At 30.9% G+C, this 27,238-nt stretch overlaps 1 protein-coding gene across 2 annotated transcripts in view; it reads right to left on the bottom strand.

The window, feature by feature from the left end:
- LOC143059422 (uncharacterized) overlaps nt 1-27,238 on the bottom strand; it is a 374,671-nt gene that overhangs the window by 222,966 nt on the left and 124,467 nt on the right. For both annotated transcript variants that reach the window (XM_076232911.1, XM_076232912.1), the window contains exons 19-23: nt 23,051-23,194; nt 15,256-15,399; nt 7,151-7,291; nt 4,434-4,574; nt 1,107-1,247 (exon numbers count right to left, since the gene is read on the bottom strand). In XM_076232911.1, the coding sequence (XP_076089026.1) occupies nt 1,107-1,247; nt 4,434-4,574; nt 7,151-7,291; nt 15,256-15,399; nt 23,051-23,194 (711 nt within the window). The remainder of the gene's footprint in view (nt 1-1,106; nt 1,248-4,433; nt 4,575-7,150; nt 7,292-15,255; nt 15,400-23,050; nt 23,195-27,238) is intronic.

The following is a 27,238-nucleotide window of genomic DNA, read 5'->3' as shown; positions in this document are numbered from 1 at the left end:
ACCAAATTTAGGCAATTTTCAACGACTCACAGCTTAAAAAGCAGCACGGTTACCCATACTTTTTATTATATTTTAAAAAAAGCATAGTTAAATCTTCATTTTAGCAAATTATAAAAACAATTCTGTCTCAAAAACATTTACTTACTATCTACCTTAAAACAGGAAAATTCAAGGGAAGTCACCAAATATTTATTTTAAATATTTTTAAATACACAAAGTTTTTGTTACAAAACGGCATTTTTTAGCCTGAGCTAAAATCATTGATAACCAGTATGTTTGACACCCAAAAGAATCCATATAATTAAGCATTTTAAATGATTTACAGGTAAAATTAAACTTCAGGTAATATCAGTTACACCGGATATGGCGACTGAAAGTTTTCAATCGTGAAATATTTCATACACAGGATTTTTTTCTCTTAAACGGGACGACGGGAGGAGACCCCTGAAAACGGGATTATTGTACTCCCGTCGGGAGGTTCACATGTATGCTTATACGTTCTTTGATATTAGTCAAACGGTTGTCCTTTTAAACACAAAAATACCTATACAAGAATTACTAGTATATTGAAACTTCACAAATCCACTGTTGCTTTTCAACTGTTAATGTAACAAACAGAAGATTTTTAGAATGATAGACAGGAATAAGTTTTATCTACTCAAAACTTTGGCTTGATTGTTATGATGTTACAACAATAGCTATGCTCCATGGCGTGAAAGCAATTGTTTAAAAAAAAATATCTGATATGCAACTTCCATTTTATTAATGACAATGTGGGACGATATAATTTATAGCTGGCAATACTCATATAACCTCGTTTTGCCTACCCTGAAATATGTATGTAATATTGGACAATTAAAAATGTTTATGAATATTTTCTTACCTGTGAGATTGATCTCAGACTTTGATTTAATGTGGTCCTATCTATAAAAAAGAAGATGTGGTATGATTGCCAATGAGACAACTCTACACAAAGGACCATGTGCAAAGCCTTTATCAAATAGTCAGCTAAAAAAAGGCCCCGAATGACAATGTAGAACAATTCAAACGAGAAAACTTACGACCTTATTTATATATAAAAAAAATGAACTATCTAGTTTACTTACAAATCTTCTGTTAAAATAACATTATCAAAAGCATTTTCTTCAATGTATTCTATCTGGTTATTTTGCAATAGTAAATCTTTAGCGTTCACATTGACAAAGGCAGAAGCTGGCACATGACTTATTTCCATATCATTCATATTCCTGGAAAAAAGAGGAACCTCTATGCATTATGATTACTCCATTTATTGAAAAAAAAATTCTCAATAACTTTTTAGGTTTATGTGTGTGTATAAAATACATAAATTTATTGCAAATTGAAATCTTTAATATACACATTTTATTCCAATAATATGTAAAAAGTAGAATCACAAAAATACTGAACATCGAGGAAAATTCAAAACGGAAAATCCCTATCAAATGGCAAACTCAAAAGCTCAAACATATCAAACAAATGGATAACAACTGTCAAATTCCTGACTTGTTACAGGCATTTTCTTATATAGAAATACAACAAATTGAAGTTTTTAACCACCTTTACTGGCTATACAGCCCTTGCATGGTCCGTTATAGAAAATGGTGGCTCAATCCTGGTTTAATAGCTAGCTAAACCTCTCACTTGTATTACAGTCTCATTAAATTCGATTATACTGACAACAATGTGCAAACAAAACAAACAGGTACAATAGGTAAAAAAAATGTGTAGGGTTCTGCCGAACCCAGTGTCTCTCCTACTTTTGCTGTTAATCGCAGGCTCAACAAAACATAGAGGCTCTAAAGACCCTGTGTCGCTCACCTTTGTCTTTGATAATGTGCATATTAAACAAAGGACAAAGATGGGTTCATGACAAAATTGTGTTTTGGTGATGTTGATATGTTTGTAAATCTTCATTTACTGAACGTTCTTGCTGCTTTCAAATATTTCAATCTATAATTAATTTTGCCATGTAGTAACAGTGGAAAATATTTTGTAAAAATTTACAAAAATTATGAAAATTGTTAAAAATGTACTATAAAGAACAATAAGACCTTAAGGGGTCAACTGATCATTTTGGTCATGTTGACTTGTTTTTCTACCTTACTTTGCTGAACATTATTGCTGTTTACACTTATCTCTATCTATAATAATATTCAAGATAATAATCAAAAACGGCAAAATTTCCTCAAAATTACCAATTCAGTGGCAGCAACCCAACAACGGGTTGTCCGATTCATCTGAAAATTTTACCGCAGAAACATTTTAACACATGTCAGATTTGCTCTAAATGCTTTGGTTTCAGAGATATAAGCAAAAATCTACATTTTACCCCTATGTTCTAATTTTAGCCATGGCGGCCATCTTGATTGGTTGGCCGGGTCACCAAACACACTTTGTTTTTACTAAATACCCCAATGATGATTGTGGCCAAGTTTGGTGAAATTTGTTTTTTTTGTAAAAGTTAACGACGACGGATGACGCTACGGACAACAGACGCCAAGTGATAAGAAAAGCTCACTTGGCCCTTTGGAAGCAATTACCCCAAAACTCAATCCCAGCCTTTCCTTTATAGTATTGAATGTTGCAGTTGAATTTTAGAGAACTCCATACACTTTCACACCAGTTATTGTCTGGAAACTACAAAAATGCTTGTCTTTGGTAACTTTTTGACCCTTAATTCATAAAGTGTTCGCACCATAATCCCCAAAATAAATCCCAACCTGCTACATGTGGTATTAAACATTGTGGTACAATTTCAGAGTAATCGAAATACTTCAGTTATTATCCGGAAACTAGAAAAATGCTCGTTTTGGACCCCTTTGTCCTACACGGTGGGAACCATCATCCCCAAAATCAACCCAACCTTCCTTTTGTGGTTTAGAACCTTCTAAAAAAATCATACAGATCCATTCAATTAAACTTAAGTTATTTCTGGAAACCAAATGTGTCTTCGGACAATGCAGATGACGACAACACTGTCACAGAATATATGTTCCATCATAATATTAATTCCAAAGATAATATAAGGTGTAACAAAAGTTCCAATTGGAATTATTGTTATGTGATATTTATTCCATCAGCATAATAAAAGGACCGATGCCTCAGAATTTTAATCACATTAAACAAATTCCAATAGGATGTTTTATTACATAATAAATTATTTTTGGAATAAACATTACGGTAAAAATTTCAATTTTATGACTGGTATAATATTTTGACTTTTATCATTTTGACATATGACTCATTAAAATGAAAAAAAAAGGAAAAAATCTTATGTAATAATTATTCGGATTGGAAAAAATATTATGTAATATCTTTTCCGACCCAAAAATATTATTATATTCTATCTATTACTAATGCCGTATTGGTAATTTGTATTAACAATTATTATGAAAATATATATCGTGAATATGGGAAATTATTGTTCCCAATCTTGAAGATATTAAAACAATCATTTCTGAATTATCAACAATTACTGGTACGCATATTTAACCTTTGAATGATATTTTTCTCATTAGAATTAACATTTATATTTCACAGCTGAACTTGTAAACATAGTCAGTTACATTCAACATAGGTTCCATTTTTTTTACATAATAATTATGTGAACTAGTTCAGTGAAAATTGACGTCAAACTTAATTCCAAAACATATAAATGAACTAAAAAAAAAACATACAAGACTAACAAAGGCGAGAGACTCCTGATTTGGGACAGGCGCTAAAATGCGGCGTGGTTAACCATGTTTTGTGTGACCCAACCTCCCCCTATACTAAAGACATGTGTTATACTCATCAACATATAAGATAAGTTCCTAATATCAGTGGAACAAATATAATACAGACAGAAAATTATTCCATGACACCATTTCCGCAGAACAAATATAATTATAATATTGTTTCCCTCAGGAACAAATATTATTAGGAACAAATAAACGTTGACAACACCATAGCATTATACGAACCCCAAAAAATGTTTGCAGTCATATAAAAATGAAAGACAAGAATACAAAACCTATCATAGAACAATAACACAATGATGGGAGGTATAAGTACAAAGCCACTTCATATATATCAAAGAAACTCAAGAAGGTATATAGACAAAGCACATAAGCAAAAATGAAAGACAAGAACACAAAAATTATCATATAACAATAACACAGTGACGGGATAAAGAAGTACACAGTCACGGTAAATAGATATCACCCTATAAATAATATTTATTGACATATGACATACGTGCTGAATTTTCTCTTATTCTGAACCAATTTAAACAGTCCGAGACCATTCCAATAACCTGGCCTATTTAGTCATTTGAACTATTTCATTTGGTTGCAGGTGGAAAAGTTGTCTTATTGGCAATTATACCACATTTTTTTTTACATAATAGTCAAAATACTTACAAAAATACTTACAAATTATTGGCTAGAGTTATACCAACAAAAGACCTGGATTCTAAAGTCTTCATTGGATTATCAGTTAAAGTTATATGATCATAGTTGATATTGTCAAATGCATCACTATAAATCACTGAAATCTGGTTATGTGATAGATCTCTACAAAAAATGACAAGAGTAAAATTATCAATTAAATAATGATTTGTTGTCCTTGCATGGAATTTGCCAATAAAGATTTGTTGTTGAACTTAACTTAACATATAACTACATGATATGGAATATTTTTATATCAGAATTATGATATAAAAAAGAGACACATAATAAAATTAAGAATCATGCACACAAAATTCACTAGAATGCATGGCTGAAATGTCTCACCTGTATTATTGACCATGATTGGTTTTATGTTGATAGTTTTAACCATATACTTTTCATACAATTATAATATAAAATTAACATTATTAATGATCCATGACCATGAGGTCGAGGTCAGATAATCAAAGCCAGACAGACACATGTACACCTTACAATCATTCAATACACAATAAACCATGAAAATAAGTTCAAGGTTAGATACTTCATGCAAAGCAGACATGTAAACCTTATCTATAAAAAGTCCTAAGAAAGGGTCCTGATTAATTTTAACTATCTTTTTTTCCATGTTTGACTAAAGAACAAGTTTGGGATTGTGAATAATCTTTAAAAGGTTCATTTATAATTTGTTGCAATGTTGTATATATATTTGAGAATCTGTTGTGTTAAAATTTAGTTTTCTCTTTTGATCAGTGGATGTGGTTTTGTAGTAATGAAAAGTATATAACGCATGAGTAAACATACAGAACCTGATGCTCCGCAGGGCACAGCTTTATATTACATCAGAGGTCGAACCCTGAACAGTTGGGGCAAGTATGGACATTTAAGCTTGATACAGCTCTGAATTCGGATTGTGATCAAATAGTTGACACAGTAAAGGTTTCTGAAAGAATATGGTCTACTGAACTTGTAAAATTAAATTTACGTATTATGGTCCAATATCCAAAATCTAAATACATGGCCATGGATTGATTCAGCATATCAAAGAATCCAAAGAATTCAATTTTTGATGAAATGAAACAACGTTTAATTTTGGACCCCAATTTGGGCCAACTTGAAAACTGATCTACAAAATGTACATAAAGGATCATTAGTCAATTTCATTTCAACTAAATACTGATTTGTTGCAATAATACAATGATTAATCCTATATTGCAACCACTGTAATTTACTATTTTTAGTAACAGCAAAAGGCAGTCTGAAAATCATTTTCCAGTTCAGATTCTGTTCACCTAAAATGTTAACCCACTTAAGCTGTCCAGTAGGAATAACATTATTTCAGAATACATATCTTTTGATCCTTTACAATGTTTCAAAAATACTTGCAGACATGATGGTATAAAAGGACAAACTAATTTGTAAGATTCTTTAGTGAAAGATTTTGATGCCTCTTTCACTGCTGAAATAACACTGTTAAATTTAAGAAAATCTGTGTTAATGTTATATATTTGCTTAAATTGGTCAAATGAAATATACAATCCATTTTGGTCAACTATATCATTTACAAATCTAATACCACTTTTGAATCATTCTAGATAAATTACTGATTTATGACCAATCTTAATATTATTATTTAGCCATAATGGATTTGATAAAAATGAATCATAAGTAAAAAAAGCCTCTTGTCCCTAAACTGTTGGAACCATAACCCCCAAAATCAATCCCAACCTTCCTTTCCTAGTTTTAAACCTTGTGTTTAAATTTCATAAAAATCCATTCTTTTAAACTAAAGTTATTGGCCGGAAACTAAGTGTCTTCATACGACTATGACGACGACGACTACAGACGACGACGATGACGTGATACCAATATACGAACGTAAAATTTTTTGGCGGTCGTATAAAAGCAGCTACCTCCTTGTAAAAATAAGAATCTCCCGTAGTAAGTCTCTGTGCTTAAGTCCCACTTGCTGAAATATGTGTTCATTTACAAAAACCTCAAGCACAAATAATGAGTTCCTATTACATTAAAATAAAGCAATATTCTAAATATCCTGATTTGCCAAGTTCAGAACTCTCAATTTGAACTCATGATATGTAAAATTAAGCATCTAGTACTCATATTGACAAAATGGTCTTCCAACCCTCCTATAGCAGTATGGAACCATGAGCTAAAAATTATATAGATCCATACACTTATAAGTAATTGCCTGTGAACCAATAAAGGTTGATGTGATCATTAAACATTTCCTTTAATCAATGTGTCCCTAGTACATGGATGCCCCACTTGCACAATAATTTTCTATGTTCAGTGGTCTGTTAATTTGGGATAAAAACTCTTATTTGGCATTAAAATTAGAAAAATCATATCATAGGGAAAACATGTCAAAGGTTTCAAGTTGATTGGACCTCAACTTCATCAAAGGTTTTAAGTTTCAAGCTGATTGGACCTCAACTTCATCAAAAACTTACTTGACAAAATATATCAAAATTATAGAAAAGACTTTCGGCTCTAAAAGGAGTATTGGCAGACTTACACAAGTATCAAAATATATTTAGACAACCTACAACTACATATATTATATTAATTGATAGTATGAGAACACACAAAAAAAATAATGTGAGACTTCAAGAAATCTGCAATATGAGACAAGGCATCATCCTTTAAAAAAAACTTGGCACCTGTATTTGTTAATAACTTACAAGGAATATCCGTTCATATTTGCAAAAGTATAAGATTTGATTTCTGTAATTCTGTTGTTGCTTGCACTGAAGTAGTATGCTCCCAGGTCAGAGAAATCTCCAAGGGATGGCAGCTGTGTTAGTTTGTTATTATGAAAGTAACTGAAATAGTAAATAGAAAATATTAAGATGGTTATATTGAAACACGTAAATAAACTCTTCATAGTCATAGATACCTGGATTGAAATTTTGAATTTGCGACAAATGCTTATACTAGGTTGATTATCTGCTAATTCAACTTGTTCAGTAATTTTTGTTTCTGAAGTAGGTTGTCAAACTTTGTGGTCAATTCTTCTAGATCGAAATCTGTATCCTGTTTCGCTGCATCAATCTTTCGAATTAGTTTGGTAACAGCACTTCTGTACCTGGGTAGTATCAACTTGAGCTTGTTTAAATCCTGGTCACGGCACCATAAATGTGGAGGTCAAAAGTATACTTTCACTAATATAAACAAACACATCTGTTCAGCTATAACTTTAAATAACAACTCGTAAGAGTGAAAGATAAAATTATCACATTTGATTTCTGACTTCTGGGTAACAACATTGATTTCAGATTTGTTTCTTGTGAAAAGTAAAATGTTAGATAAAGTCCTGTTTGCCATGCTCTGTGGTTTGTTTACTAATGTTATAAATCTTAGCAGTGTCTTGATATCATGGCTTCCAAAATGGTCATATATTCCGGACATTTGTATTTGTACCGGACATTGTCTGCCTGGGCAAAGCATGAAACGATCATCTACTTTTCAGTTTTCAAGGCTTTCTTAAGAGACAGTCATTTTAACATAATTAGAAATATTTTTGAGCCAACATTTTGCCTTTAACAGCCACATTTTCCGGTCATAAAAGTGAAATGATTATAAAGTACTATCAAAACAACCCCTTCTTTAACAGGTCGGGACCACTACCTTATATGGAAATGCATAAATTAGCATACTTATGTTCTCGCACATGTAATTGTTTATTTACATGTGACGCAATTTATTTTTACCTAGGTTTTTGACCAATCCACTAAATGAGTCACAATGCATGATGGACTACTACGTGTTTACAATCAACCAAGAACACGTGTTATTTACTGAAATACAACACATTTTTTCGTGTAATGCGGGATTCACAATTTCGCTTAGTTTTTCATTTTGTGTATCCTCATTTATAGTTCGTGATATAAAGTATTACTTCCATGCTCAGATTAACGAAGAGTTGTTTCTATGCGAAGAAAAAAGGGTTTGAATTACCCGATATATAGCCATTAACATGTTTAATGATGGCACAGAGATTTCATGTATTTGTCCACCAGAAGCAACGAAACAACAGCGAAAAAACACAATTACCCATGAGACAAACTTACTGGTGTAAAGTAAGCCGTCGATAAAGTGTTGATATTCAAGAGTACAGCAATGTTCGTATAGATAATTAAAGGCAAATGTGGGATCCTTGAATTTTGTGTTCGTAAAAAAGGTGAAGAAATATTTACATACATGGCAGTGTTAACAAAATCTATAAGTATTTTTGTTGGTCACATTTCAGTATATGGGACTTCCAAACTGTTCCCTTTTTTTTAAGGTAGTGAAGTCAGCAACTGTAGTTTCAGTTTGTTCTTTTTAACGGGCTCGGACATTTGCCAAACTGAATAAAATCATTATAGCTGATTTCTTAAACCTGCAAAGTAAAACTTTGGTTGGTTTGCTTGCTTTGTTTGTATAGTTGTTTACACAAGCTTTGAAAATAAGATTGACATCTTTAAACAATATATATAATATATAGGCATAGTTTAACTTGTATATTTTATATTTTGTACAAAATACAAACAAAGCAAGCAAGCTAACCAAAGTTTTGCTTCACATGCATTGGGAAATAAGCTGTAATGATTTTATCCATATGTATGTGCGACAAGGTGGAAAATTTGATATGTTTTGTGAAAATTGCAGCATTGGATCTATAATAAAAAAGAAGATGTGGTATGATTGCCAATGAGACAGCTGTCCACAAAAGAACAAAATGACACAGAAATTAACATTTATAGATCATCGTACGGCCTTCAACAATGAGCAAAGCCCATATCGCATAGTCAGCTATAAAAGTCCCCGATATGACAATGTAAAACAATTCAAACGAGAAAACTAACGGCCTTAATTATATAAAAAAAAAAGGAACGAAAAACAAATATGTAACACATAAACAAACGACAACCACTGAAATACAGGTTCCTATACAATTTTTTTGTATGGGATAGATTTCTTGTCCTTTTATATATTTAATTGGGCTTTTTTTTTCTTTTTTTTTTTTTTTTGGGATTGTTTTGCACAAGTAATTTTTGGGTCATTAATAGCTTACTTTTCAGCATTGGACCTATGACTGCTTACTTTACTAAATTATGTCTTTGTTGGAAAGATGTCTCATTTGGCACTCATACCTCATCTTCTTATTTCTATATACAAAGCACGTTTTAGAAAAAAAATAATAGGTAATATGGCACCCACTATGATCCAGAGACTTTTAATATTGGAGATATTTTACATATGTCAACAGGACAGCAGCCGAATGATAAAAAAACCTCTGAGGTATATTTTGTGATAAAATTAGCAACAAACGGATATTATCGATGGATGAAACTATAAAAAATGTATTGAGCTATATACCGTACCCGCTCAGTAGCGGATCCAGGGGGGCGGGGGTTCCGGGGGATGGACTCCCTTTTTTTGGACGATCAGTGCATTTGGATGGGGACATGTAGTTGGAACCCCATCCCCTTTAAATTTTGTCCAGGGTTAGGACCCCCTTTTAAAATGGTTGGACCCGCCCCTGCCGCTTTCATAACACTTCTTTTTAGAATACTGAATATTATGATGTTCTTACTATTAGTTCAGGTCCTGATAAAAAATAAATACACATTCAGTACAGAAAGAAGTGTTTCAATGAAAGTTTGACTGTGTCATGTCGTGAAATTAATGCAGGTTCAATTCATAACAATGCACAAAACCGGTTCAACTACTTTTGCAAGGCGAAAAAGAAAGTCGAATCGTGAAGCTAATAAACAATATTTTTTTAATCTGAGCATGCAAATTGAAGATTACGTTATATATTTTACATTAAACATATTTGCAGAATAAAAACTTTGGTAATTAGAGTCCCAGACAATATATTAATTGACTGTTTTCTTACTAATTCCACGTGTTTTAAGTAGTAGTTTACTCGTTGTAGCCCACAATGCATTGTAGTTCATTGAGTCGATTGGTCAGTTTTTCAAGGCCATATTGGCCTTGTGTTTTGGAAATTACTATGCAAATATATTCTGACGTCAGAAAATCTAGAGTTCTCGACCTGTTTAATACCTTATCATTTTAATCAAGGCTAATTAGTTGTTGAACAGATGGAATTTACCTGTTCAGGTTACAGGTAAACTGTTTTGAACCAGACATTTATATCAATGTTTTCAAAGTTATTTTCTTACATTTCAACTGTTTGCATCAAATTTATTTAGTCAAAAAGATTAAAATTATCAGAAATACGTTTACAAATATAATTTGATGAGAAAATTAAAAAGGTAAAAATGAAAAATCGTCAAAATCACGTTTTTTGAACTAGTACATAGAACATAGTGCGCATGTACACAGGTGTGAAATTTAATTATGCATCCTAATTTCTTCAAAAATGTTTAAATTGTAATCGATACCTATATTTCTAGTGTACTTTCAAATATTTTCTGGAAGAAAAATGTAGAAAACTTGCACTCAATCCTGCTTTGCAAACTAAACGGAATTTACGTATTCATTTCTTGTCCATGTTTTAACATTGTCAAGATAACATCTGGTACTAGAAAATTTTCTTTTTAAACGAAAGTAAAGTTTTTGACAACGTTATTGTGCACAAATAATAATAAGGCAGATATTAGTACGCTGATGTTGCACACTTCAAATGATGCATTCCCAATTCCACAGTTTACATCAGAACTTGGAATTTGTATCAAAGAAAGTTTAATATAGGGTTTTTTAATGTCAATCATTGGGATGGCAAACTGGTTACCATAGTTGCCTTTTGTTACTTATTCTTATGGGACTAAAATCGGGATAAGAAATAAAATGTCCGGCTGGCTAAAAATAATTTTTAAAGCCCTGCTTGATATACATGATACTGGTACGCTAACATTTTTCAGACATGAAGGGTTCCTACTCCCTGTAGTCTTTGAATACAATTGCCATTATGTTATATTCTTTGTTAATCCAGTCTGGTTCAGACATGAAACTTTATTTATATATGTTTATTTTGCCAAAAGATAAAGGAAAATGTGGTATGAGTGCCAATGAGACAACTCTCCATCTAAGTAACAACATGGAGCTTTGACTCACACCGATTGTCAAGCTATAAACGGCCCCCAAAATTACTAGTGAAAAACCATTCAAACGGGAAACCCAACGGTCTAATCTAATATAAGAACGAGAAACGAGAAACATGTATGAACTACTAAACTTAAGACAGGTGCAAACATTTGCAGCGGGATTAAAAATTTAATTTTAATGGTGCCAAACCTTCTCCCTTTTCTGAAACAATATTATAACACCACAACATAGAAAAACACACTATAAATTAAAGAACCTTAGTGGGTGCGTTCACATACCCCACGTCCCCACATTGTCATTGGAGAAATAAAATATGTGCAAGAGAAGAAAATTGAATCATAATTTCCTGTCAATATGCACATTTACATAGTATGTCCTTATTATCTACAAAGTCTCATGAAATTATGTTGTGTGGTTTCGGAGGAGTTGCGATGACAAACTGTTGCAAAAGTACATTGAAGCAAATAAGTTCAAAGGGGCGTTACTCCTAGAAAAAAAATTGAATCATAATTTCCTATCGATATGCACATCTACATAGTAAAGTGTATGTCCTTATTATCTGAAAAGGTTTCATGAAATTATGTTGTGTGGTTTGAGAGGAGTTGCGATGACAAAAGGTTGTAGAAGTATATTGGGCACATAAGTTCAAAGGGGCGTAAATCCTGGAAAAAATATTGAATCGTAATTTCCTGTCGATATGCACATCTACGTAATATGTCCTTATTATCTGAAAAGGTTTCATGAAATTAGGTTGTGTGGTTTCAGAGGAGTTGCGATGACAAAAAGTTGCAGTAGTATATTGGGCAAATAAATTCAAAGGGGCGTAACTCCTGGAAAAAAAATTGAATCGTAATTTCCTGTCGATATGCACATCTACGTAGTATGTCCTTATTATCTGGAAAGGTTTCGTGAAATTCTGTTGTGTGGTTTGAGAGCAGTTGCGATGACAAGAAACAGGACTGACGGACTGATAGATTGATGGACGGACAGACGGACGATACGACAGACGGACGGAGAGACGGGCGGACAGGCGGACGGGTCAAAAACATTTTACCCTCCAAAACTCGTTGCGTGGGGTATAAATATCAATTGGAAGGCTTAATTCAATCAAAAAACGTAGTATGATACTCCTAAGTAGTATTTTATTTGAACACAAATATATGTGGAAGAAATTTTGTCAGTTCAATTTTCAATTTCTTTGCTTGTTGTTACGTCACAGTACCCACATTGCACAGAGTAATTAAGTTGAAACTATTTAGAAAAATTCTTACAAGTTTTATTACGGACTAACAATTTATAATTTTTTATTTGAAATTATGCACGTCTTTTAAATTGGTAAAAATATTCAAATATTCACATAATGTTCACAGTGCTTTATCAACATTTGTTGTAGTCACTGGAAAAAGAACGGAAACGTCAACATATGACAGACACAAAATGTCAACTTTTCGAAATGAGCAAATAAAATATAATACAAGCATTCATCTCTTAAGAAATGTAAAGAAATATTACAAAGCATTTATTATTCAAATTTTAAGGATGTGAATTTAAGAATGGATGCAATGTGGGTAATCCTCATTATAGAATCATAGACAGTTTGGTGGTGGGTAATTCCAGGTCATACTTTTACTTAAAAATATTTCATAACTCAGTAAGATACAGAATAAATGTTCTTTTTGTATTAGGTTAGCTTTGTCAGTTTCACGGTTGTTCATCATATATGTAATTGTCTTGTATACTATGAATTCAAGTAAACTTCTTTTTTTTTTATTGGGGAAGGTGTAATTGTGGGTGGGTGTGTTGTCTCAACGATTGGTAATTAATTACTAATTATGCCATGATTATCTCAGGGCTTGCATTGTTTCAGCTCAATTTTAAAAGTCCGCTAGAGCTTGTGTTACTTTGCTTACATTGTATCATATCGAGTTGCACTATTTGTGAAAATAATGTAAGAAACTTCCAGCTATTTATAACTGGCCCTTCAAAATTGAGAAACAAATGACCCCATGAAATTGCAGTAACATGTTTACACTTTCAAAACATCTACATGCAATATCAACATTTATTACTGATAAAGAAAATTACTGTCACATTGTATTTGACTAAGACATTTAAAGGAGTAGATCCGGTAAGGGCCGATTTTGGCCTCAAATTTCAGGTTCACATCACGAAAGTTTTTGGACAATTTTTAAACACTTAAATGATTCGATTAGTTTATGTGAAAGATTTACCTGATATAGTCATTAAAAACGCTCTGATTCAAGCTTAGATATGAAAAATCTATCAAATATGCCAAAAAACGTCACTATTCAGATGGTTTTTGTCAAATATGAAGTGGCCGCATCCGTGTTCATCCTCAACCTTTATACATGTTTTGAATTATCATCAAATACAACTTACATTTCAATATTATGAATGAACACGAATGCGGCCACTTTCATTTTAGACGGAAACCGTCTAAAAATTAACCAAAATGCTAACATTTCGAACAGTTCAGTAATTTAGCATGACTTAATGATGCTAGAACGCGATATTTGTGCATTGTTTTGTCAAAAACAGCTCATATTTATATAGCAAAAGCATTTTTCTTTCCAAAATATAGCTTAAAGATTATATTTTCACAATTTTCCAACATGCTATATTTTGGGGGCAAAAAGGGGTATTTATGAACCTACTCCTTTGTCAAAAAGTAATTTTAAGTTTCTGTATAAAATATTTTCTGATTTTTCATTCTTTTCCATATATCTTTTGGTTTTCAATTCTAGTGTTTATATTACATAATCACAGATGTATTTTGTCACCTGCCTAGAATTATCATTTTTTTATGAATTTAATCCCAAAAACCCGGAAGTACCCTTATCCGCTTCTGGAATCGGATCCGATATTGTAACTGTCTTCTTTTCCGGCATCCATTGTTTTTCAATGTTGCTTTTGTCAGTCAGATACTATTTTACTCGAAATTAAATCATTACTTGTCGGCGATTTTCGGTATTAAGCTAGCGGTTGAACAAAATAAACATCGCTGTCATGAATATTAACGATTAAAATAAGTTTTGAGATCGTTTATTTGGAAATTTTGGTAAAAAGGTTTGCAAAGACAACTTTATTTTCAAATCGAAGGTCCGTCGGGCTTAGCTAGTATCAAAGACGAAAGTCTGATTGCAAAAGTGGAAGGTCGCGGACCTCGGACCACCGCTGATTTGAACCCCTGTATGGATTCAAAATTAAATTGGTGTAAGTACATTATAAGTAAATAATGATACATCTACAAAATAAAAACCGAATGGAAACTTTTGTCTGGATCATAAATAAACGTCAGTGAAATAACTCAAAATTTGTGCAATTGGATATCCACACGTTATCTGTGTTGCAGTTGTACATCAGGAGTCATAGCATTAGCCTTATGAAGAATACTTATGTTGACAAACTATATGCCGTTTTGGTTTTTTCCCATCTAAATGGCTATGGTATTAATAAATTAAGATTGTCTCGTCTCTAAGACAGATTTGATTTTATTAAAAGGTTTTATAGGAAAAGACACACTGAGTAATTGATCAATTCATTTCTGATTCAGATATTCTTAACCGTAAAAACAAAATAGGCCGTCTAAAGCCAATATCAATGAAATTTTCACATTCAACCCAGGACGCCCTTTGAAATTATCCTTATCCAATGCATCCCGTGGATGCTTGGATAATAGGCCATTCTCTATGTAAACTAGACTTACAAATAATACAGATTTGTGAAGTGATCAAATGTTCCATTCTCTATGTAGGCTAAATCATTGTTTGCAATGCTGAATTCATACATCAGTGGACTATCTTCAAACATTTTTTTTGTCAACCAACCAATGTTGTTTCCCTGTAAAGTCCTGAAAAGTAAGGTATCCATATATATATATAGTTGTATGCAGTTTCCATTCAGATTTAAGTTCTGTTTTAATTTTCTGTACAACTTTAGTCTTGGTCATATTTTTGTTAATTTTAGATAATGTACGGTAATTATTTTGGACCAAACCTTGCTCTTATTGTCCCTACTACTTTGTTTTGAGCCTCTAAATGCCTGAATATAACAAGAGGCTCACCTGTAACAAGAGGCTTGCAAGAGATTGCTCACCCGAATTTTTTTTGCTTAAATCTTTCATCAATGATTATTTTTCCTGTTCAATATATATTAATGAGTGGCTTAAAAATACCATTTAGATGTTCTTTGAATATGTCATATTTTCTTCAAAAGCCAAAAAAAAAAATTCATTGTATCCCTAGTTCCATTTTAGACATAGTTGCTATGCTTCTTGATGCACAAGGAAATAACATACAAAATTTATACTAGATACTCTAAAACTCATTCAACAAACATCTGGCTGAAACTGATTCAGCAGTTTCAAAGAAAAAGATTTTGTAAAAAAATTGTACATCTGGTGAGCTAAAAATATACATAACAATATATGATTAAAATGAATAATGAAAATACACAAAGATTTACAAGAAAACAACTGTAAGCACTTTCAGCTGTCGTAATGGCTTCTTCAGATAGTTATTGCGAACCAAATGACAGTTTTTCACAGAGTCGTCTGCTCTTGGCCAAGGTATTTAAACTATTGTCTATTCTATTGTCCTATTGAATAAATACCGGAGTTATTGTTCTACACTATGTTATAATAACTCACAACTCTCTCATACCTTTAGTTATTTATAATGGAGATGTTACACTATGTAATAATAACTCACAACACTCTAAGATCTTTACAGTTATTTATAATGGAGATGCTTCACTATGTAATAATTACTCACAACTCTCTAAAATCTTTACAGTTATTTATAATGGAGATGCTACACTCTGTTATAATAACTACAACTCTAAGATCATTACAGTTATTTATAGTGGAGATGCTTCACTATGTAATAATAACTTACAACACTCTAAGATCATTACAGTTATTTATAATGGAGATGCTACACTATGTAATAATAACTTACAACACTCTAAGATCATTACAGTTATTTATAATGGAGATGCTACACTATGTAATAATAACTCACAACTCTCTAAGATCATTACAGTTATTTATAGTGGAGATGCTACACTCTGTTATAATAACTACAACTCTAAGATCATTACAGTTATTTATAATGGAGATGCTACACTATGTAATAATAACTTACAACACTCTAAGATCATTACAGTTATTTATAATGGAGATGCTACACTATGTAATAATAACTCACAACACTCTAAGATCATTACAGTTATTTATAATGGAGATGCTACACTATGTAATAATAACTCACAACACTCTAAGATCATTACAGTTATTTATAATGGAGATGCTACACTATGTAATAATAACTCACAACACTCTAAGATCATTACAGTTATTTATAGTGGAGATGCTACACTATGTAATAATAACTCACAACTCTCTAAGATCATTACAGTTATTTATAATGGAGATGCTACACTATGTAATAATAACTCACAACACTCTAAGATCATTACAGTTATTTATAATGGAGATGCTTCACTCTGTAATAATAACTCACAACTCTCTAAGATCTTTACAGTTATTTATAATGGAGATGCTTCACTATGTAATAATAACTCACAACACTCTAAGATCATTACAGTTATTTATAATGGAGATGCTATACTATGTAATAATTACTCACAACTCTCTAAGATCATTACAGTTATTTATAATGGAGATGCTACACTATGTAATAATAACTCACAACTCTCTAAGATCATTACAGTTATTTATAATGGAGATGCTACACTATGTAATAATAACTCACAACTCTCTAAGATCATTACAGTTATTTATAATGGAGATGCTACACTATGTAATAATAACTCACAACTCTCTAAGATCTTTACAGTTATTTATAATGGAGATGCTTCACTATGTAATAATAACTCACAACACTCTAAGATCATTACAGTTATTTATAATGGAGATGCTATACTATGTAATAATTACTCACAACTCTCTAAGATCATTACAGTTATTTATAATGGAGATGCTACACTATGTAATAATAACTCACAACACTCTAAGATCATTACAGTTATTTATAATGGAGATGCTATACTATGTAATAATTACTCACAACTCTCTAAGATCTTTACAGTTATTTATAATGGATTTGCTACACTCTGTTATAATAACTACAACTCTCTAAGATCATTACAGTTATTTATAGTGGAGATGCTACACTCTGTTATAATAACTACAACTCTAAAATCATTACAGTTATTTATAATGGAGATGCTTCACTATGTAATAATAACTTACAACTCTCTCAAATCATTACAGTTATTTATAATGGAGATGCTACACTATGTAATAATAACTCACAACACTCTAAGATCATTACAGTTATTTATAATGGAGATGCTACACTATGTAATAATAACTCACAACACTCTAAGATCATTACAGTTATTTATAATGGAGATGCTACACTATGTAATAATAACTCACAACACTCTAAGATCATTACAGTTATTTATAATGGAGATGCTATACTATGTAATAATTACTCACAACTCTCTAAGATCTTTACAGTTATTTATAATGGATTTGCTACACTCTGTTATAATAACTACAACTCTCTAAAATCATTACAGTTATTTATAGTGGAGATGCTACACTCTGTTATAATAACTACAACTCTAAAATCATTACAGTTATTTATAATGGAGATGCTTCACTATGTAATAATAACTTACAACTCTCTCAAATCATTACAGTTATTTATAATGGAGATGCTTCACTATGTAATAATAACTCACAACACTCTAAGATCATTACAGTTATTTATAATGGAGATGCTTCACTATGTAATAATAACTCACAACACTCTAAGATCATTACAGTTATTTATAATGGAGATGCTTCACTATGTAATAATAACTCACAACACTCTAAGATCATTACAGTTATTTATAATGGAGATGCTATACTATGTAATAATTACTCACAACTCTCTAAGATCATTACAGTTATTTATAATGGAGATGCTACACTATGTAATAATAACTCACAACTCTCTAAGATCTTTACAGTTATTTATAATGGAGATGCTTCACTATGTAATAATAACTACAACACTCTAAGATCATTACAGTTATTTATAATGGAGATGCTTCACTATGTAATAATAACTCACAACACTCTAAGATCATTACAGTTATTTATAATGGAGATGCTTCACTATGTAATAATAACTCACAACACTCTAAGATCATTACAGTTATTTATAATGGAGATGCTTCACTATGTAATAATAACTCACAACACTCTAAGATCATTACAGTTATTTATAATGGAGATGCTACACTCTGTAATAATAACTCACAACTCTCTAAGATCATTACAGTTATTTATAATGGAGATGCTACACTCTGTTATAATTACTCACAACTCTCTAAAATCATTACAGTTATTTATAATGGAGATGCTTCACTATGTAATAATAACTCACAACTCTCTAAGATCATTACAGTTATTTATAATGGAGATGCTACACTATGTAATAATAACTCACAACACTCTAAGATCATTACAGTTATTTATAATGGAGATGCTTCACTCTGTAATAATAACTCACAACACTCTAAGATCATTACAGTTATTTATAATGGAGATGCTACACTATGTAATAATAACTCACAACACTCTAAAATCATTACAGTTATTTATAATGGAGATGCTACACTATGTAATAATAACTCACAACACTCTAAGATCATTACAGTTATTTATAATGGAGATGCTACACTATGTAATAATAACTCACAACACTCTAAGATCATTACAGTTATTTATAATGGAGATGCTACACTATGTAATAATAACTCACAACACTCTAAGATCATTACAGTTATTTATAATGGAGATGCTATACTATGTAATAATTACTCACAACTCTCTAAGATCTTTACAGTTATTTATAATGGATTTGCTACACTCTGTTATAATAACTACAACTCTCTAAGATCATTACAGTTATTTATAGTGGAGATGCTACACTCTGTTATAATAACTACAACTCTAAAATCATTACAGTTATTTATAATGGAGATGCTTCACTATGTAATAATAACTCACAACTCTCTAAGATCTTTACAGTTATTTATAATGGAGATGCTACACTCTGTTATAATAACTACAACTCTAAAATCATTACAGTTATTTATAATGGAGATGCTTCACTATGTAATAATAACTCACAACTCTCTAAAATCATTACAGTTATTTATAATGGAGATGCTACACTATGTAATAATAACTACAACTCTCTAAGATCATCACAGTTATTTATAATGGAGATGCTACACTCTGTTATAATAACTACAACTCTAAAATCATTACAGTTATTTATAATGGAGATGCTTCACTATGTAATAATAACTCACAGCTCTCTAAGATCTTTACAGTTATTTATAATGGAGATGCTACACTCTGTTATAATAACTACAACTCTAAAATCATTACAGTTATTTATAATGGAGATGCTTCACTATGTAATAATAACTCACAACTCTCTAAGATCTTTACAGTTATTTATAATGGAGATGCTACACTCTGTTATAATAACTACAACTCTAAAATCATTACAGTTATTTATAATGGAGATGCTTCACTATGTAATAATAACTCACAACTCTCTAAGATCTTTACAGTTATTTATAATGGAGATGCTACACTCTGTTATAATAACTACAACTCTAAAATCATTACAGTTATTTATAGTGGAGATGCTTCACTATGTAATAATAACTCACAACACTCTAAGATCATTACAGTTATTTATAATGGAGATGTTACACTATGTAATAATAACTCACAACACTCTAAGATCATTACAGTTATTTATAATGGAGATGCTTCACTATGTAATAATAACTCACAACACTCTAAGATCATTACAGTTATTTATAATGGAGATGCTTCACTATGTAATAATAACTCACAACACTCTAAGATCATTACAGTTATTTATAATGGAGATGCTTCACTATGTAATAATAACTCACAACTCTCTAAGATCTTTACAGTTATTTATAATGGAGATGCTACACTCTGTTATAATAACTACAACTCTAAAATCATTACAGTTATTTATAATGGAGATGCTTCACTATGTAATAATAACTCACAACTCTCTAAAATCATTACAGTTATTTATAATGGAGATGCTACACTATGTAATAATAACTACAACTCTCTAAGATCATCACAGTTATTTATAATGGAGATGCTACACTCTGTTATAATAACTACAACTCTAAAATCATTACAGTTATTTATAATGGAGATGCTTCACTATGTAATAATAACTCACAACTCTCTAAGATCTTTACAGTTATTTATAATGGAGATGCTACACTCTGTTATAATAACTACAACTCTAAAATCATTACAGTTATTTATAATGGAGATGCTTCACTATGTAATAATAACTCACAACTCTCTAAGATCTTTACAGTTATTTATAATGGAGATGCTACACTCTGTTATAATAACTACAACTCTAAAATCATTACAGTTATTTATAATGGAGATGCTTCACTATGTAATAATAACTCACAACACTCTAAGATCATTACAGTTATTTATAATGGAGATGCTTCACTATGTAATAATAACTCACAACACTCTAAGATCATTACAGTTATTTATAATGGAGATGCTACACTCTGTAATAATAACTCACAACTCTCTAAGATCATTACAGTTATTTATAATGGAGATGCTACACTCTGTTATAATAACTACAACTCTAAAATCATTACAGTTATTTATAATGGAGATGCTTCACTATGTAATAATAACTCACAACTCTCTAAGATCATTACAGTTATTTATAATGGAGATGCTTCACTATGTAATAATAACTCACAACTCTCTAAGATCTTTACAGTTATTTATAATGGAGATGCTACACTCTGTTATAATAACTACAACTCTAAAATCATTACAGTTATTTATAATGGAGATGCTTCACTATGTAATAATAACTCACAACTCTCTAAAATCATTACAGTTATTTATAATGGAGATGCTACACTATGTAATAATAACTACAACTCTCTAAGATCATCACAGTTATTTATAATGGAGATGCTACACTCTGTTATAATAACTACAACTCTAAAATCATTACAGTTATTTATAATGGAGATGCTTCACTATGTAATAATAACTCACAACTCTCTAAGATCTTTACAGTTATTTATAATGGAGATGCTACACTCTGTTATAATAACTACAACTCTAAAATCATTACAGTTATTTATAATGGAGATGCTTCACTATGTAATAATAACTCACAACTCTCTAAGATCTTTACAGTTATTTATAATGGAGATGCTACACTCTGTTATAATAACTACAACTCTAAAATCATTACAGTTATTTATAATGGAGATGCTTCACTATGTAATAATAACTCACAACTCTCTAAGATCTTTACAGTTATTTATAATGGAGATGCTACACTCTGTTATAATAACTACAACTCTAAAATCATTACAGTTATTTATAGTGGAGATGCTTCACTATGTAATAATAACTCACAACACTCTAAGATCATTACAGTTATTTATAATGGAGATGTTACACTATGTAATAATAACTCACAACACTCTAAGATCATTACAGTTATTTATAATGGAGATGCTTCACTATGTAATAATAACTCACAACACTCTAAGATCATTACAGTTATTTATAATGGAGATGCTTCACTATGTAATAATAACTCACAACACTCTAAGATCATTACAGTTATTTATAATGGAGATGCTACACTATGTAATAATAACTCACAACACTCTAAGATCATTACAGTTATTTATAATGGAGATGCTATACTATGTAATAATTACTTACAACTCTCTAAGATCTTTACAGTTATTTATAATGGATTTGCTACACTCTGTTATAATAACTACAACTCTCTAAGATCATTACAGTTATTTATAGTGGAGATGCTTCACTATGTAATAATAACTACAACTCTAAGATCATTACAGTTATTTATAATGGAGATGCTTCACTATGTAATAATAACTCACAACTCTCTAAGATCATTACAGTTATTTATAATGGAGATGCTACACTCTGTTATAATAACTCACAACTCTCTAAAATCATCACAGTTATTTATAATGGAGATGCTACACTCTGTTATAATAACTACAACTCTAAAATCATTACAGTTATTTATAATGGAGATGCTTCACTATGTAATAATAACTCACAACTCTCTAAGATCATTACAGTTATTTATAATGGAGATGTTACACTATGTAATAATAACTCACAACACTCTAAGATCATTACAGTTATTTATAATGGAGATGCTATACTATGTAATAATTACTTACAACTCTCTAAGATCTTTACAGTTATTTATAATGGATTTGCTACACTCTGATATAATAACTACAACTCTCTAAGATCATTACAGTTATTTATAGTGGAGATGCTACACTATGTAATAATAACTTACAACTCTCTCAAATCATTACAGTTGTCAAAAGCAGCCTCTGGAATATAGTCTACATCATTGTTATGTAGATTTAAATATCTTAGGCTTGACAGATTGGTAAATGGGTTCTCATGAGTGAACCGGAATTCATTACTCTGTAAATTTCTGTGAAAAAAAGAAAGTGTTTACTGTTTAAGCATTTTTTTTGTGTTTTTTTTTAAACTATTCATGCTGTTGCTGTTTATTTGTTGGTTTATTATCTCATAATAGTTTCAAAAATGTATCTTTGTCTTGTGTTATCATGTAATAATAAAAACACATTTCCTTGTTTATCTGCTAACAATACTAAAGTAAAACTATGCACAAGATAGGGTCCCAACTAATTGGCCTCATCATCAGGTTTATAAAATTAAAGAGATGTGGTATGATTACCAATTAGACAACTATCCACAAAAGTTCAAATAAAATGGATGTAAGCAATTATAGGCAATGGTGCGGCCTTCAACAATAAGAAAAACTCATACTTTATAGTCGGCCCTAAGAGGCCCTAACATGAAAAATATGAAACGTTTTAATTGAGAAAGCTTACAACTTAATTTACCCAGTATATCAACACAATTCACGAACTAGACATGAATGTATTTGTCCCAAAAAGTCAAAAGCCTAATATCTTATCAAAAATCGAAGACACAGACATTCATGGATGGTAATCAGCATTCAGGACCAATATTGGTTTGACAAAAAAAAATCCTTTAGTCCTTTAATTATTTAAATTTCAAACTATCAGCATTCAGAAAGTGAATGCACTGTCCATCAGACATGGGGTAATTAAAATATGTAATTGTAATTGACCGTAATTAATTACAATTTCTCAAGTAATTGAATGAAATGTGTAATTTAACATTTTTTTCAATTACAAGCAATTGAAAGTAATGAATTACATAGCCAAAATTGTGAGTAATTGACAATTACATCTCAATTACATTTAAATTTGGGATCTTATAAATATAAAGTCAGGCTGTTTGTTTTATTTTAATAAATTTTTACTGACACAGAATGAATGTGACCACAGAGGTCGAACCCTGAACAGTTGGGGCAAGTATGGACACAACATTCAAGCTTGATAAAGCTTTGAATTTGGATTGGGATTAAATAGTTGACACAGCGTAGGTTTCTGACATAGAATGAATGTCGTCTAAGAACTAAAAAATCTTAAATTGGACATTTACCTTTTATGGTCCAATATTCAAAATCTAAATACATGGTTAGATTCAGCATATCAAAGAACCCAAAGAATTCATAAAGTTCAATTTTTGACCTTTTAGACCTCAATTTGATAACGGGGCCCAAATATCAAAAATCTAAATACATGGTTAAATTCAGCATATCGAAGAACCCCATATATTCAATTTTTGTTGAAATCAAGTCCATTTAAAAGTAAAATATATAAAAAATGGAATTTTATTTTTCCAAAATTTACTTCTGGATACTATCTTATGATCATAAACAAGGTTCTGTCCAAGTTTGATACACATTCAGTATAGTTTAAAAAGCTATTAAAATTTCAAAAACTTTAACCACAGAGTGAATGTAATGTTTCCTGGCAGAAAAAAAACTAAGTCCATTTATAAGTAAAATACAGAAAAAATGGAATTTTATTTTTACAAAATTTACTTCTGAATACTATATAATGATCATAAACAAGCTTCTGTCCAAGTTTGGTAGAAATCCAGTTTAGTTTAAGAAAGTTATTAAAATTTCAAAAACTTTAACCACAGAGTGAATATTTGTGGACGCCGCCGACGACACCGACGACGACGCCGACGGAATGTAGGATCGCTATGTCTCGCTATTTCGACTAAAGTCAAAGGCTCAACAAAAAGGTCAAATGTAATGTGTAATTCAACTACAGATTTGTGATTTCAATTGAATGTAATTAATTACTTTCAAAAGTAATTGACCCCATGTCTAATACCCATATTACATGGATGCCCCAATCGCACAATCACTTTCGTTGTTTAGTGGCTGTGAAATTAGGGTCAAAACTCTAATTTGGCATTAAAATCAGAAAGATCATATATCATAAGAAACATGTGTAGTAAGTTTCGAGTTGATAGGACCTCTACTTCATTAAAAACTACCTTGACCAAAAACTTTAACCTGAAGCGTGACGGACGGGAAACGAACAAACGAACAGACCCACGGACCAGAAAACATAATGCCCATAAAAGGGACATAAAAATTATAACAACTCAACATGATCAAGCTCTGGACCAAATATAAAACAAGAGGTTGTCACAGTGACAGCAAACCGGTTTTCCTGCAGAAATTGAACCCGGAACAGTTGAGCAAGTATGGACAAACATTTCAGCTTAAAACAGCTTTGAATTTGGATAGTGATTCACTATTTGATACAGTATAGGTTTGGGAAACAAAATAAAATGAATGTGATCAATGAACTGAAGTATTTGAAATTGGACATTTACCTATTATATCCAAATTATGTCCAATATCCAAAATGTAAGTACATTGTTATAATTAGCATATCAAAGAACATCAAGAATTCAATTTTAGATAAAATACTTATAAATTTAACAATTTCTTTCCAAAGAGAAATAACTCAAATTTATTTCCATGAATCAGTAATGTAAACATCTTAAATTAGATCTGATTTAATAACTAAAAAATAGTTCTCTAAAATTAGATATGATCATAATGATGTATCTATTTTCAAATCATAAACAAATATATTAGTAATTAATAGTTCCCAATATTTTTTCTTTCATTTGGCACAAACTAATATAGATCTGCAACTTATCTATCAATGTCAACAACTTTATTGAAGTTATATTGATAACTGAACAAAGAGAAAAGCTTAATTAAACTTTACCTTCATTAAGTCACAGGAAACAACATATCTAAATTCAAAAGATTTCTTCAAAGATATATCATGTTAATGAACGGACACTGTTTGGCAGGTGACTGTCCACCCGCTGTTGACATACCCAAATCAATAACCGATTTTTTTTCTTCTTTCAAAGTCTTTTACTGTTATTGACAAAAATAAATAAGAGTTGTCTTATTGATACTCATGCTGCGTCTTTGTTTATTAATACCTATAACTTTATGATATATAGCACCTGTGTTTTAATCTTGTATTGATATTGTGTCTTGATTCAAACTTATTAGTTCAGTGCATATATTAACTTATTTTTGTTTTATGGTGTCTTTTCGATGAGTTAAGCCTTTTTCATTTAATTTTTTATAGCGAATCTTTCATATTGTAATTTTTCACTGCTGTCTCCGTTTAGAGTGAAGGTTTGTGGGCCCGTTAAAATGCTTAAACCCGCTACATGTCATATGCACTTGTTCTAAGTCAAGAACCTGTGCGGAGTGGAACAAAACATAACCTTGATCTATAACTCATCATGGACAACTCACAAACCAAAAATCAGTCCAAAATCTGAAGCGAATATGAAAAAAGACTGTATAATTGTTATTTTCAAGAAATTTTCAGTCATACTCCTTTAATACTGGCTTCAATCAGCAGTGTTAAACAAAGCGTAAAATTGATCTGTAACTCATTATGGAGAACTCATATACCAAAATCAGCCCAATATCCTGAAAAATATTCTTCAGAACTGTTATTTTCAAAATATAAAGTCTGTAATACCGGCAAAAATCAGTGGAGCAGAACGCAATTTGAATTTGATCATGGACAACTCATCTACCAAACATCATTTCAATATCTGAAGTGGTTAGAAAAAGAAAGTCCTTATAACTGTTATTTTAAATATTTATGTCATACCACCACTACCGGCCACATTGTTGGCTGCTTTGTCGAATAGTACAACACAAAATCCTTTGCCAGTACTTGAACTTTGTTTTCATTCCTTGAAATGAGCATATTACTTATTCTTTTATTTATTTCTAAATGATTTTATGAAATGTGATATGCAAATATCAACAATATTCAGACATTTATTCAAATAAGAATCAAGTGACTTTTTGTAAGATTTTTCCAGTTTACAACATTTTTTATGACAGGACAATGTGCATCTTTAATAAACCTCTCGCTGCCAATAATTTAATATGATTACAATGCTTGACCCAGTAAATACGGTAGCTGAGAGTCTGTGACAAGTATGTTAAAAGATGACATAATTTGATATGTGACGTCACGCAATAATTACGTTAAATTTAAGACCT

The sequence above is a fragment of the Mytilus galloprovincialis genome, chromosome 14 (assembly GCF_965363235.1).
Source record: "Mytilus galloprovincialis chromosome 14, xbMytGall1.hap1.1, whole genome shotgun sequence".
In the NCBI taxonomy this organism is placed as follows: domain Eukaryota; kingdom Metazoa; phylum Mollusca; class Bivalvia; order Mytilida; family Mytilidae; genus Mytilus; species Mytilus galloprovincialis.
The sequence above is the reverse complement of the archived record's forward strand: the minus strand, read 5'-3'. Positions and strand labels throughout refer to the sequence as shown.